The 14502-nt window shown below is 42.1% G+C and overlaps 1 protein-coding gene across 2 annotated transcripts in view; it reads right to left on the reverse strand.

The window, feature by feature from the left end:
- Nucleotides 1–14484, reverse strand: part of IQCH (IQ motif containing H) — a 115759-nt gene extending 101275 nt beyond the window's left edge. For both annotated transcript variants that reach the window (XM_090028365.1, XM_090028364.1), the window contains exons 1-5: nt 14216–14484; nt 11616–11738; nt 11161–11258; nt 10610–10721; nt 5357–5476 (exon numbers count right to left, since the gene is read on the reverse strand). In XM_090028365.1, coding sequence (XP_089884491.1) covers nt 5357–5476; nt 10610–10721; nt 11161–11258; nt 11616–11738; nt 14216–14338 — 576 coding nt within the window. In that variant the 5' untranslated portion in view covers nt 14339–14484. The remainder of the gene's footprint in view (nt 1–5356; nt 5477–10609; nt 10722–11160; nt 11259–11615; nt 11739–14215) is intronic.
- Between the last annotated feature and the right edge of the window lie 18 nt (nt 14485–14502).

The raw sequence follows: 14502 nt of genomic DNA on the forward strand, positions 1-14502 counted from the left end.
CTTCTTAACCTTAACTTCTATACTGGCACAACCTTTGTGCTGGTAAACGTACAGAACAGTGGCTCTAGGGGCAGCAATGGAAGATAGAAAGTCTCCACGAGGATCAAACGGTCCATCAGTTTCCGTGGTGAAAAACGGAGCCATTATGACGATGAATGAGATAATATGTTAAAAGTTGTTTTCAAGGGCCTCTAGGATTCCTTCTGTGGAGGGTTACTATATTTCCAGTTTCAAAAAACAGGACATCTGTCGGGGGGTGGTAATATGATTGAGGGGGCAGTGATATGCCCATGCCCTGCCCTCCCCCTGTCCCTCACTCCCAGCCCACAGCCCCCTGGCACTGCCTGCTCCCTGCGCTCCCGACCCACAGTCCCCCATCTGCCCTGGTGCCCCTCACTGCCAAACTACAGTCCCCCCCAGCCCTCCCAGTGCCCCTCACTCCTGCCAATGCCCCTCACTCCCAACCTGCAGTCCCCTGGGCCACCCCCCACCAGCCCTGCCAGCGCCCTTCACTCCCAACCCACAGCCCCCTGGCCCCCCAGCTCTCCCAGTGCCCCTCACTCCTGCCAATGCCCCTCCCACCCTGCAGTCCCCTGCCCCTCTCACTCCTGATCTGCAGTCCCCTGCCTGCCCCACCAGCCCTGTCGGTGCCCTTCACTCCCAACCCGCAGCCCTCTGCTCCCCCCAGCCCTAAAAGCATCTCCCGGCTGCCTGCCCCTGTGAGCACAGGCACCGGTGTGGCCCAGCCATGCAGCTCCCTGCTGCCCCTCCCCTGCTGGAGGAGCAGGCGCTTCCCCCGCCCTGCTGCAGCCCAGCACCAGGGAAAACCCCAAATCCGACATGTGTTGATATTTTAGAAAGACTGCCCTGACAGAGACAGGAAGACCCAAAAAGAGGACATGTCTGGGAAAACCCAGATGTATGGTAAACCTACTTCTGTGTGCCCCTTGAAGTGACATCAGGAATGTAGTGGGGGTGGCCTTCAGATTAACAACATTTGCACTGAATTCAGTGGAGGCATTAGAAGCTTTGTACAGGAATGAAGGAAGGAAGATTTTTAAGAGGTTTCCCCATTTTATTTTTAGAAAATTATCTGGAAAATTGAAATTTACCCTCTTTATTCCAATGTATATTCTAGCAGGGAGCATTATTAATGAAAAATGAGAGGTTATGTGCATCTAAAGCATACACAACTCTGTTATAAATGGAAAAGGTGATGCAAGATTAAATATGGAACTGCTAGAGCATCATCATCATCATAATATATCAAACAGGTCCATTAAATAAATCAGACAGAGCTCTGAACTGCTCACTTTCCCTCTGCCTGGGAAAAAAATAAATCAGCTCTAGTCCTTTAAATTGCTATCTGAGAAATCAGCGTTGATGGCCTACTGCTAGGTTTCCTAAAATCTACCTCTGTCAAAATCCTGCCATAGCAGGTGTGGAAGAGAATAGCTGCAGAACTTTGGTGAATGCCACATCTGTTTTTTGAAAAAGGGAACAGAAGCAGCACAGAAGGAAGTAAGAAAGATAATTGCTGGCTTGAACTACAATACATTTTACTTGTGGGCAAAGGGCCAGCTTACATGAGGCAGAATATGCAGGCCCATCTTATTGGAATTCAGGGGTGGGCCTCCATTCTTGTCCGGAGACAGCTGTAAACCAGCAGCCCATAGCATCACAATCAGGCACCGAGTTTTGTCAAGGAATGCTGATATGTACAGAAGCAGCTTCGGCAGCTTCGGCTGCACCCCTGCCTAGCGAAATGACAGTCAATCTCCGATTCCAGATGACAAGAACTGGATAAAAACTTAAAACAAATGGTGACCTTTCAAAAGATTAATTTGTTTACCAACAAAATGTTCTGTTTGTCAGCCGGGATGGGGGTGACCTTCACATTCCCATTTCTAGGTTGAAAGGATGCTGACTGTAGTCATCTGTTAAGTTAACTCCATCTCTCCAATTATTCCCTTTTTTATTTTTAGTGACAAGAGAAGTTTATTAATTCACGGTGCTTCTTGTTCTGGGTTACGAACGCAGTAAGCTCATTTTGAATTACTGTAGTGTAACATCAATTTGTTTAAATCTAATTCTGCTACCGGAGCCAAGTTATGTTTTGACTGTAATTGCAGCCATATGCACGGACGGCGCTTCTAGGTTCTGAGGTCTTTTGTTCCTTTTTCTTCTCTTGATTCTTCGAATCATTTCAAATTAAGAAGAACTGTTAGGATTTGCATTACTTTATGATCTCGGAAATGAATATGCTTTCAGTGATAGAAAGTGAGATTATAAACATACTTGCCTGGTGAATGAATGAGAAGGCTATTATTGGTTCAGCCACAATTGAAGTAAGTTAGCAAAAAGGAAAAAAAAAGAAGGCACAAGATACAACACATAAAAAGCAGAAATCACCATAGCATTAAATTCTACCTCATGAATAAATTAAAAGGTTCTAAGTTTACATTACAGCATATATTCATTTATAAGGACAGGGTCCAAAATGCTGGTATAATTCCACAGCTGAACAGAAATTCAACAGAAACAAAAAGTACAGCTGTGAATCTCTGTGTCACAGCACTAAGAGTTATTTTTGCAGCAACTCTCATCAGAGAGTGTTTTGCTGGATGCTCTGTGGGAAGTGTGCATATTTAATGGTCATATACTATCATGTTTCATTTGCCTGTGCAGAGCTTACGCAGCAAGAATGCGATGCCCAAAGTGTCCGTGTTGCTTAAAGCTGGACTACACCCCCTGCCTGATTTTAAGTACGTGCAAAATGTTACACGAGAGAAAGGAGCAGCACTCGGACAGACAAGTCCAGGCAACGGTGACCAAAGTACAGACAGGCAGGAGCAGCTCCAGAGTTAAGACCTGCACTCAGTTACTGTTACAAAATCTAACATCAGACTTGGGAAGCCGCTCATTTATTCCTCTGTCAAATAATGACACCTGAGAACAGTTTGAAAACTATCTGGCAAAGCAAGTTTTAAGTGGCAGGTCATTAAAAATCATCTCCCAGTTTGAAACGGGCTCATCCAGTATCTTTCCTCTCCCATTAGCTCAAAATACCAGCTTGCTATTACTGCTTTGAACACAAACTTTTGGCTCAACTTCTCTAAGAACTCAGGTGCTGACCATCTATGAAGAAGTGAGGCTGAAGTTAAGCAAAGTCATATCAGCTTCTGCTGTAAATAGTTTTCTCCAAATCTAGCATGCAGTTACTTGAAGAGGAGTCCTTTTGCCATTGACTTTAGAGGGAGCCAGTTCAGGACTGTGTGTATACACGTTGCCCTCTATCGGCTGATCACCGATTAGAAAGAATCAGGGCTTTTCAGTAGGTGGCAACTGAGTTCTTCCCCTAACTACAGTGGCAGAGGCCTCCTTTTTTTAAAAAAAAAAGCTAGACCATTGTTCTAGTCCCAGCTCTGCGAGTATGTGTTTTATTTTAATTATGCAGCAATAGTAGCTACAGTTTCATTACTGTTAACATTGCTTTTGTAATTAAGCCTTATGGATAATATTGTAACCAACATCTCATGATAAAACCAACTTTGAAAAAAATCCACACGTGCAGGCACAAAAACCCTTCCCACTTTCAATCGGTTTTGATTAAATCTCAACAGCAACTAGAACATCGTCTGAAAACTGATCATTCTTGAGATTCAAAAATTGAGAGTTACTGCTTAAATACGGCTGTTGGGAAGTTGTAAATTAGAGATGAAAATGACCTAACTGGGTATTTAGTCCATCTCCATGTTGCATACACCAGTTTCTTAGCAACTGTAAATATGTATCAGATAGCTTGACTAATTCACACTAATGTTTGTCATTTACATCAACATCAAGAAGTTTTCTCTGATCAGTACATCTCAATGAAAGTGGTAAAACACATGGCTCACTGCAGTCGGATAATATTCCTCTCTGTGAGCATTTTACAGTGGTTCTAAAAAGCTATTAGCCATGATGCTTTTTTTCCCCTAATTAACTCTATATCACAGGGTTAGACAAATCACCTCTTAGTCTGGGCAACGGCTTTCAAAAATCATTTTTTTTATAAGAGGCAGCCCACAACTGTGCTATTCACAGACGCTGTTTATGTTGTTTAAAACCAAACACCCTAGAATTTCTCGTTCAGCACAGAGCTTGCTGCATGATGCTTCTGTTACATAAATGAAATTGTAAAAGAGAGTAGTTGTGCATGATCATTGGGCATGATCCTCCATGTGGACCATAACACCAAACTGAAATTGTGAGTGCAATTGATCTTTGGAATGATAAGTCTGTGCATATTAAATAAAAAAGCATCGTTTGTGGAAAACATGGTGCTAATGCTTACTCAGTCATTCAAAAAAAGAACCATGGTTGAGGTAAAGAAAAACTATTCTTACAAAGCATAAATATTGACCAGGCCAAAGAGACAGAAAGATTGCATAGAAGGTGATAACGGAACTCTCCAGAGAAGCGGGGAAGGACTAAGCTTCTGATCTTTCCTTGAATGTGTGATTTAGTATTTTATACGTAAGGTCAAGTGCCCCAACCCTGTAACCTGGCAGTGGGAGCACTGTCTCCGAAGTGTGAGATGTATGTCCAAGTCCTTTCAGGCAGGGGGAGGATAAAAGGCATGTCTTCCATCCCAGAGGGTGCTCCAACTATTGGATAAAAGGACATCACTACCACCAGCAACACTGACAAACTCAGGGGCTAATGGCGTTTAAGTTCACCCTGTTCCTTTGGGAGTCTTGCAATTTAAGCTAAGCTGTGTGGCATCTGTGCATTCATTTAGTAACACTGATCTCCAGAATTACACCAGGTTGTTGTTAGGGTTACTGTCAAAAGAAATGTCAGCTGAGAAAATAACAGCAAAATGTAAAGTACTGCACATGTATTCTTTCACTTATTTATAATAGTCCCCTGGGAAGCTTGAAAATGGAATTTCTTCTTGCCCTAAAAACAAAAGAATCATTCAAAAATTCACTAGTGTCAATAGAAATCTTTCTATTTCCTTCAGTGGGCTTTGGATCAGGCCCAAAATCCCATAGGTCCCAGTCCTACGAAGGTTTAGGCACATGATCTACTTAGCTAATTTTAATGGAACTACTCAGAGTGAACAGACTGAAGTGCATGTATAAGTCTTTCCGGGACTGAGTCCCTGTTGCTCTAAAGAGAGCATTGCTGTGCTACTGTATTTTACTGCCTGGTCATAGCTGACATGTTAATAAAATGCAGGAACTTCAAAAAAAGAGAAAATAGTGAGATATTTCTATTTAAAACCATATTTTAGGCATAAGACTCTTTCAGCTTTCCTAGTGTCATGATAATACTGATAAAGGGCATTAAAATAATTTAAGCTACTCACTGGAGCTGATTTTCTTTGATTTATAAGTGGTAAGCTGATTCCATACTTCTGATTTAAAAGATCTTTGTTACTGGCGTGTTCTGAATCATACCCGATTTTCACATGCCTGGCAAGCTTGTGCTGAAACAAAGAATATTATGCGTATTTTAAAAATATGTTTACTATGTAAACTCAAATGCTTAAAACAAGAAGTGATTGCACAGAGGAAAATGTTCATAATAATAAATTTGCCAAGGGATGGGAAATTTGTCAATGATTTGATTGCCATTATTCACCAATCTCTACAATCAGGCAAACAATGAAAAATGTACTTGTGGTCAGATTATTTAACAACTGAGATGAAGGAGAGCAAAACAGCTACTCACAAATATCATTCCACCAAACTTCTCCTGGAATAATTTATTGTATATTCTTATTGCATTCCAGATATAAGTATATATTTGTTCTGATCCAAGTAAGTGATAGAAATGACATACAGTCCACATCATACATGCAATCAATGAACATCTACTCCTATTTCCAAAAGGAAACGTCTTGAATAAAAGCCCCCCTCCATGGATATTAATACAATTTACTAAGGCTGATGAGAGTTACTTGTCACTATCCAAATAAAAGAATTGGCCAATCAAATCTGAACATATTACATCTGATCAGGTAACATGCACTCTCATTCTGTTAACAGGGACACTTTATTTTCAGCAATGTCACAGATAAATCCAAGACTGGATTTGCAAACACCAGACTACATCTTCATAATAAGGCTATAGCAAGCATTTAATAAGAACATCATGCATCTGCATAGGCAACATTTGAGTTAATGCAGTCAAACAGAAAATAAATCAATCAAACTACTCTAAAGGTAGCAAGAAAATGTATAGGCAAGGTTTAAAATATAGCTCGAAACATACCATCTGCCCCAATTTGGTACTCCTTGAAATCAACAGTCCTCCTCAATATATAATTTCAGTGGGTACAAGATTAGCTAATATTCATAGATATATTCATATACTTCATAAGTGTAGCTCAGGACACAAAGCAAATCAGGATTTTTAAACATATGATCTCCTTGATGAGTATATTTATTTTCTCCTTAAGCACATGCTGACGCATTTTGCTGAATCAGGCCCGTATTAATGGGATGTGGCAAATATGCATTGTGATTAGTTAAACTGGGTTAAAACTGAATTGTTAAAACAGTTGAGAGTAATAGTGTCATCTATTATGGCTAAGCTTGCCAGCTACTTTAATTCAGGGATCATTGACCTGATGCACCAGAACTGCTTCCTTGGACCAGCTATAGCCCATTGGCTCAGTGCAGGTAAAGCACTTGCTTAGTCAGTAAACGATAAAAGAAATAACCGTTATAGATACAAGAATTAAAACACATTTTTTTGATGTCTTATTTCAGCTGTGTGGAATGAATCAAGCTGTTCTGCTGACAAAAATAAGGGTAAAGGAAATCCTAAATAATAGAAAATATGCAAAAACAGCTTTTAAAATAATGTCTTCATATTTAAAGGAATCTAATAGATGCAATTATTTTGTATAAAGTTATCTGTGTCAAACATTTGATTTGAACACTGAGCATAAAATTATCTGTGTAAAAACATTTGACTTAGCATTGTAGCTGCACTGAAAGATAGAACAAAGCGTTTGGATCTGTACCAAGAGTTGTAATATCTCCCAATAGTTCCACTGAAGTAACAATGCTAAATTGCCTCTGCCACCAACATGAGTGTTTTCACCAACGGATGAATGCAGGAAGATCCTTAACGGGCACAAATTGGCATATTACTAACGACCAGATTACAGCAGCTAAGGATCTGGCTCGTATGTGCATAATTCCCATTATCTGAACACAGGAATGGAAAAGCACATTGTCAGTATATACGATCTAGCTAAATGAATAATGTAGTTAGAGGCAGGAACGTACCATTGCTGTTTCTACCAAGTAAAAACAAGAGAGGATTTAAGGGGATATCAATTTTTGAAAAGCAAAATAAATCTGTGTAAGTTTAAGATACTATTTAGAAGGTATTTTTCTACCTAGTAAGAAGAGATAGCAATTTAATTTATTAATACACTAACATGTTTGAATTTATCTGAACGATGCTTCCCTCTTCTTCTGATGGTAATTACAAGCAGATGTATCAAATGTGATGCTCATTTAGACTTTGGTGTGTTAAGAACAAAAGTTATTATCCAAGCCAATTACTCTTTTACCTACATGGCTGCACAGAGGCAGAAAGTTCAATTTTCACCTCATCAGTGATTTTGTGGTATTTATTTTATTACCATACTGCACCACCGTACAAAAAGGAAACTGCTTGTGCTATTAAACAAGGATTGGAGGGAAAAGATGCTAAGGTTTTTTTCTGAAGATCTTCTCAATTAAAAACAGGAGACAACTCGCAATGCAAACTCCCCAGTCACAGGCTGACAGCAAAATGATAAATGTCTCACTGGCAGATTCCACTCGGGATAATGAGAATTGAAATGCTTAATAAAGAAAGCTGATGAAAGCTACTTTCTAAACTCAAAGGTACTGCAGGGAACAATACTGTGTTTGAAGGGAGAAGGACTAAGTGTCTAACAGATCTTTCCATTTCTAACTCCTATGCTCTTCCACACCTCTGGACTCTATTGTTAGGGTGGAGGGAGACAGTGGGCTCTGTTAGTCTGAAGTCAGGCCGAAGCCTCAATTGTTACGATGTGGAACAAGAAGCAGTATAGGAAGACAAATGGCATACTGCACATCTAGAACTAGCCATGCAAGCGACTTAGGTGAAACCCTTCCAACCACACTCTGCATGACTTATTCCAGTTTGTAGGAAGAATAGTTATGGATGGTATGTGCCATGGTCACAAGCTGAGCAGAAAAATGGAAGATGTCTTAGGAAACCCTCTGGTGTCTTTGGGCCAAAGGGAGGGAAGCAACAGGGGAAAGACATGGTATCATGAGTTCTGGTTGGGTAAACTGAGCAGTATTTCAACAGTAAAAGACAGATGGACATGAGCAACCAGGAGAAGCTTGGATGCGTTTGCTAACCCCATTTACTGCTAATGCACTAGAATGATATGACTTGGTAGACTCACATTTCTTTGTACACACTTGCTTGCTAGTCACAGAACCATGTACCTTGGAGATTACAATGCAGTGGAACAATTCAAGTGTCATTTCTTTGTTGGTGCAAAAGCCACTTCATGGTGGGTGAACTTCACCCAGATTACAGCATATTAGTCTCTGAAACAAGCAGCATGTTGGCTGTGCTCAAGCTAATTCTCATGCCTAACAACAAACAGCTTTCACATGTTTTACAGTACTCCAGAGCCTATTTTCTTCATTCACAACTATAATCTATTAATATTAATGAGTCATGTGCCATAAAGGGAGGAGAGAACAGGGAACTCCCATTGTGTTTTTAGGATGCCATAAAAGTTTCAGTTTTCAAAAAGAAAAACAAAAGACTCGGTTCAAGACCTTTTCAACTCAGCAGGGTTTATTTCAAATATGTCTGAACTGGATTTCTCACCAATACAGACATTGATGTCTTTCCTAGCATTGCTGCATCCAATCCACACTAATAGGAGATGCATGTGCAAATCTCTCAAGCTTAATTGGGAGAATAAACGCAACTACAATCAAGGACTCCAGTAGTGACAATGCATCATGATGTTCCATATTAGCTGGGCTAACACCACCACATCCTGCTGTTGCCAGGATTCAGAAGTATTGTATCCGTGTGTAAATAATAATTCCATGAGTATACCAGCACATCTGCGGCCAGGCTATTTGGCATATGGCAAGTACTCTAACAATGTGTATGTGAAAATATCGTCTGTGGTAATTTGATGGCAATCTTGTTTTATGCTAACTACTGCAAACACAACTTATGCTCTATCACACAGCCTGCTACTGACCACAAACTACTGATTTATTGCTATCTGAATTATTTCTTTCAAAGCCCAAACTATGTACTTGAAACTTGATCCCTTCAAGCAACAGGTTAAATAAAGTAGGCCAAAATATGATTAAGTCCCCTAGCAAGTTATAAAGCTTTGTAAACTGAACACTTACTTCACATGGAAAGGAATCCTGAAAATGCCAACATGTATTTAAAAAAAATAAAACCAAATCTGCTTATAGAGGCAAGTGGGGATCACCTAGTTTAAAAAGACAGGAAACAGGGAATTATAGGTGGTAATTTCCCAGCTGGATATCACAACTATTTAATAATAAAAGCTTTTATGTTGGCATGCTAGGCATGTAGAACAGCTGGCAAAACAGCACTGTTTGTCATTTACTTTAGAATGGGAAATTAGGGCTATCCTGTGTGTCTGTGGATATGCATTTTTAAGCAGATGTCACAGATATCAGAAATGAAAGGACAATGGGGCTCCAAAGCCCCCAAGGGAAAGCCAGGGTAGGACATAGTATGTGCCCTGCTCTAAATTAAGTTCACCCATGCATAGAACAGTTGAAAACCGATGGATTATACAAAGATTACAGACTGCTTGGCCTGTGATAATTTTTCATGATACATGTATCTTTATAAAAGACAGTGTCCGATCATTTTCTAGGGCACACTGTTGTTTCCGAGAGATTCTAAAAACAATTTTGAGGGTCACCATTTTTTGCATTTAAATTGCAGGCTGTGTGATAGAGCATAAGTTGTGTTTGCAGTAGTTAGCATAAAACTTGTATTCCTTTCAAAGCATAAACTAGTAAGATTTTGATGCACAGAGACCTATTAAGGTAGTGGGAAAGTTGCAACTCAGACCAGAAACCAGGAGAATTAAAGCACAGTTGCAACCTGAACACTGATTCTTTAAAAAAGGGTCTCGCAGAGTGTCATATTCATGGTCCCTTAGGAGTCCAAAAAATCACCTTATAGTTGAAACAGGGATTTTACTCCACATGCTGATTAAATTCGTTTAAATTTTGTTAAATTTGTTTACATTTGCCTTGCTTGTTTTGAAAAGGTGGATTTTGTTTTGAAGATGCCACCCTGGGACTCTGTCACTCTGACTTGCCACTTCAGAATGATGAAAAAAAAGTAACAGGAAAAATTCTATCTGAAACAGAATCCCTGCAGAGTTTGGACTAGAAACAAAATATACCTAAACGAAATTGCTTGGCACTAGATCCCATAATTTAACTAAGACTCCAGGATTCTGGGTAACTTTTTAGGGCCCAGTCTCCAATACTTATACGCAGTCTATTTGCCCAAGTAGCAATAGGTTATTTCAGACCTGTGATCTTGGAGAAGCACATGCTGTCTTGCTCCAGGGCTGGGCAGTCAGAGGTTTAACAGGTACCAGTGGTAAAATTAACTGTTTTTGAGCAGCGTCCTTAGGAGGCTCCCTAATACAGAAAGAAACAAAAAGTTACAAGATTTGCTTTGATTTTACCTATAAAACTTGTACTACTTCCATCTGATTAAGTTTAAACTACTATTGTTTTATGGACATTTTTGCTTAGCCAAAACACAAAAAGCAGTTACACAAGTTAAAAGAGCTTACTATACCTACACAAAACTACATGTTAGTCTATTATTCTTTAACTTTTTGTAAAGTATCAAATAACAATCCACAGATGACTACAATGTCAGCAATGCAAGGTATTTCTCGGTACCACTATGGTGACACTTCATGTACCCAGAGTTGGCACCAAGAATTCACACCCCTGTAAGTGTTTTGATCATCAACGTAAGCATGTAGCTGCTTCTCTTCTCTCTCCATAGGACTCTGACAACATGAAGTTTGTACTCCTGTCTCCCCAATAAAAAGGCTTTTGTACTTACCATTTATAGAGCTGTTTTGAACACGCTTCCTTCTGATCAGTAAAAGGAACAGTTAACACTTGTCTGTTTATGGCATTGAAATAATTCTCAGCATGTTTCTGTTCAAGAAAAAAAAATCATGTTTAGACTATTACAGGGGAGATGGGGACACTCATCTCACTTGGCTCAATTAGCTTAACATTCTGGACTTGTAATTAAGTGAAAAAGACATGACAGGCAATGCATATCTGAACAATTATAGCATGTCCTGAATAACGCTATCAGCCCTAAGGCCAGTTGACTCTGACCACCCAAAAAGAACAATTGTGGCCTGAAATATAGTGCTTGGGCCTCTTTTTTTTCTCATTAACCAACAGAATTTACAAAGAACTATATTTGACCCTATGTGTTTACAACGAATTACTGATGAAAACTCCAATGGTGATAAGTTGTTCCTGTTCCACAGCTCTACTTACTTTTAACCCAATTTCTGTTCTTTCAATGGCTGTTTCAAGATTACGAACATCCAGGACATTCTGACTTCCTTCAAGGTTGATAACTGCAAGTTTTCTCTTAAGCTGGCGAAGGTCTTCTTGAACCTGGAAAATCATAAATCACACATATCTCCTTAACACATGCAAGTATCATGCCAAGCAGAACAGTTCCTAAGCATAGGAAACAAATTTCTTCATGATCTCTTCAGCTCTGCAGCTACATGACAGAGACAAGGGATGTCTTTGCCAAGGGCTCCTAGAGTTGACAGTGGAAAAACCTGGATGATGAGATGCATCCTACAACAGAACCGGAGAAGGATGTGGGTGAACTTCAGCAGTGAGGATGTGTTGCCCAGGTCTACTGAGAGCTGCACGAATGCAGCTGCATTGCTTCCAATTTCTGGACTTAATGCCAAAGAGTTGGCATAGGGTGCCTCTGCATGGTGCTGTCTTGTGCTGTATAGCCATGCCAGTGCCACCAGAGAAGCCACGTAGAATCAAGGCCTTAGTACTCCACTTGGTTTTGGCTCAAAGAAGATACGATCTAAATGGACAAAACACAAAGTATGCAGTCGAATGTCAGTGGGATGCAACTGATTTTCCCGGTAGAATCCCTTCCCACTCTAGGTAGGCCACTCAGCTGGCTTGCTGAGCTGTTGGTGATGCTATTCACAGAAAGAGAAGCTGCTTTAGTCTTGGATAAGAAGAATTTCCTTTTGGATCTAAAAAGAGTGCTTGGGTTTATGGGAAGAAGGCTGAGAGTCAATTTCCCTTCATCCCTTGGTCAGACATTTCTCAATCCATCCCATCAGTTACTAGTACTACAGTGCCTCACCCACCTCTCCTACAACCTGGTAAGCCAGCCACTTTTACCTAGAAGCTGTCAAGGAGCCAGTACAGTCACCAATGAGAGGTGCATTGTTTTCTGTATATGACTATAAGCACTACAAAGGAAAAAATACCTCCTGAGAAACCATGTAGGACTAAAGTCATTTTAAAAGGAAGAGAACTCTTTGGACTCTTGGGTTGTCAGGCAGTACCAGTTTCAGTTAACACTCCTTCACTTGAAACCACTGGCAGCCCTAAACCAATGAGGACAGGTTGAATTACCAGTGTGACACATATTCCTCAGATTCCCATACAGCAGTGATTCTTAACTGACATGGTGGCACCCTGGGCGGCTGCGAGATCCTTTTAAGGGTGCTACAGAGTGCTGCTCAGTATTAGCACAGTTAGAAGTGTGTACACCTACACAAGGAAAGTCCAGAGATTAAAATAGGAATCCAGAGTGTTAAAAACATCCACTGTGGTCTGTCTTAGCTCTTTATAACAGCAGAATCGCACCGTTAAGATTCAAAAACAGAGTAGGACATAGCGAGAGGGAATGCTCATTTCCCTTCAGCCTGAAGAGGTTGAGAGCCACTGCCATAGCATGTGGCTTGAAGCTAAAATGTTTTTGTGACAGAACAGTCCAATAATAATAACTTCAGTCCCTGGGGCTGCCTCAGATGCCCCCTTGACTGCTTAGCCCCTACACACATGGTATCAAGGATCCCTCCCACTGGTTTACTAGCACACTCTCCTCCACTACATACTAATTCTCTTCATCAACATGTTTCAGGGATGTATGTGGTATCTGTGTTGGTCTGGGACAAAAGGAAATGCAAAAAGCTAGAGTGCTTGGTGCTAAAATGATACCTTCCGTTAGATTAACTGGGAAATTGCAAAAAAAAAAATTATCTTTTTCTGCAAGCTTTCGGGCTCATGTGCTCTTCATCAGGCTCAGGGAAAGGTATGAAAATAAACGGTATCGTTTTAGCACTACACACTCTAGATTTTGCACTCCACCAACATGTCGCTTGTGAATATGTCCCCTGCTCCCTCTCCGTCTCCGTTATGGTGATCCATTTGCAGAAGGGAACGGGAATACGTCTGCGTGCTGGATCTTGTGCTCCGTAGTGAGGGGGGTGCAATCCAACGTGCTGCAGCTGGACCGAGCCTGCACTGTCAGCAGCGTTTGGGAGCAAGCCCGTTCATGTCTCACATCTCCCTCCATCTGACGGCATCGCCCATTTCAACCAGCTCCGATTTGACGGGAGTTTTCAACCAACCCCGATTTGGCCACAGCGAGGGTCTCCCATCAAAAAGCCGAGATGCACGGGGGAGAAACGTGCTGTACAGCCGTTAAACTCTGCTGCAGCCCCCGTGACGATCGCAGCTTGGTTGAGGGGGGTCCGGCGCTCCCACGGCTATGGCAGGAAAGCCTCCGCGTCTGACAACGGCGTATGGATTTCAACGCCCGGTTTGGCATCTCATTGACAGAGACCACAGGCAAGCAGGACACAAGCCAGGGGCCGCCAGGAAAGTCCCCGGGGGAGGAAGGAGCTCGGCAGGGAAATCTAGGCCGCCCCCCTGCTCCCAGCAGGCCCTGCCCCCACCTCCGCCGCCCCAGTCCCGCACGAGCTCCCCCAGGCCCAGGCCGCCCCGAGCCCCAGGCCTGGGGGCAGCGCTGAGGCTCACGGGAGTTCAGGCAGGGCAATGCCGCAAAGGTTCCTGGGAAGGGGCACCCCCCTCGCACCTACCTGCACCAGGATGGGCCCGATGACGTCAGCCATGGTGGCCCCGGCCCGGGCAGCGGGAGGAGGGTGCAGGCGGGGCACGTGACCGCGGCGCCTAGCAACGGGACGCGGCCCGGACCGTACCATACCATCTCTTTCCGGGGGGGAGGAAGGGTTCCCTTGGGGCAGCTCAGCGGGGTGTCTGCGGCTTCTCCTCCCACCTTTGCCTCAGCGGCAGCACCGCTGCCCTTTCAGCAGCCCCCCGCCCGTGGCACTCCACCCTAGTCCACATGGTACCGGCTGCCCGGCCG

The sequence above is a fragment of the Crocodylus siamensis genome, chromosome 15 (assembly GCF_052110815.1).
Source record: "Crocodylus siamensis isolate JL-2025a chromosome 15, ASM5211081v1, whole genome shotgun sequence".
Lineage (NCBI taxonomy): Eukaryota > Metazoa > Chordata > Crocodylia > Crocodylidae > Crocodylus > Crocodylus siamensis.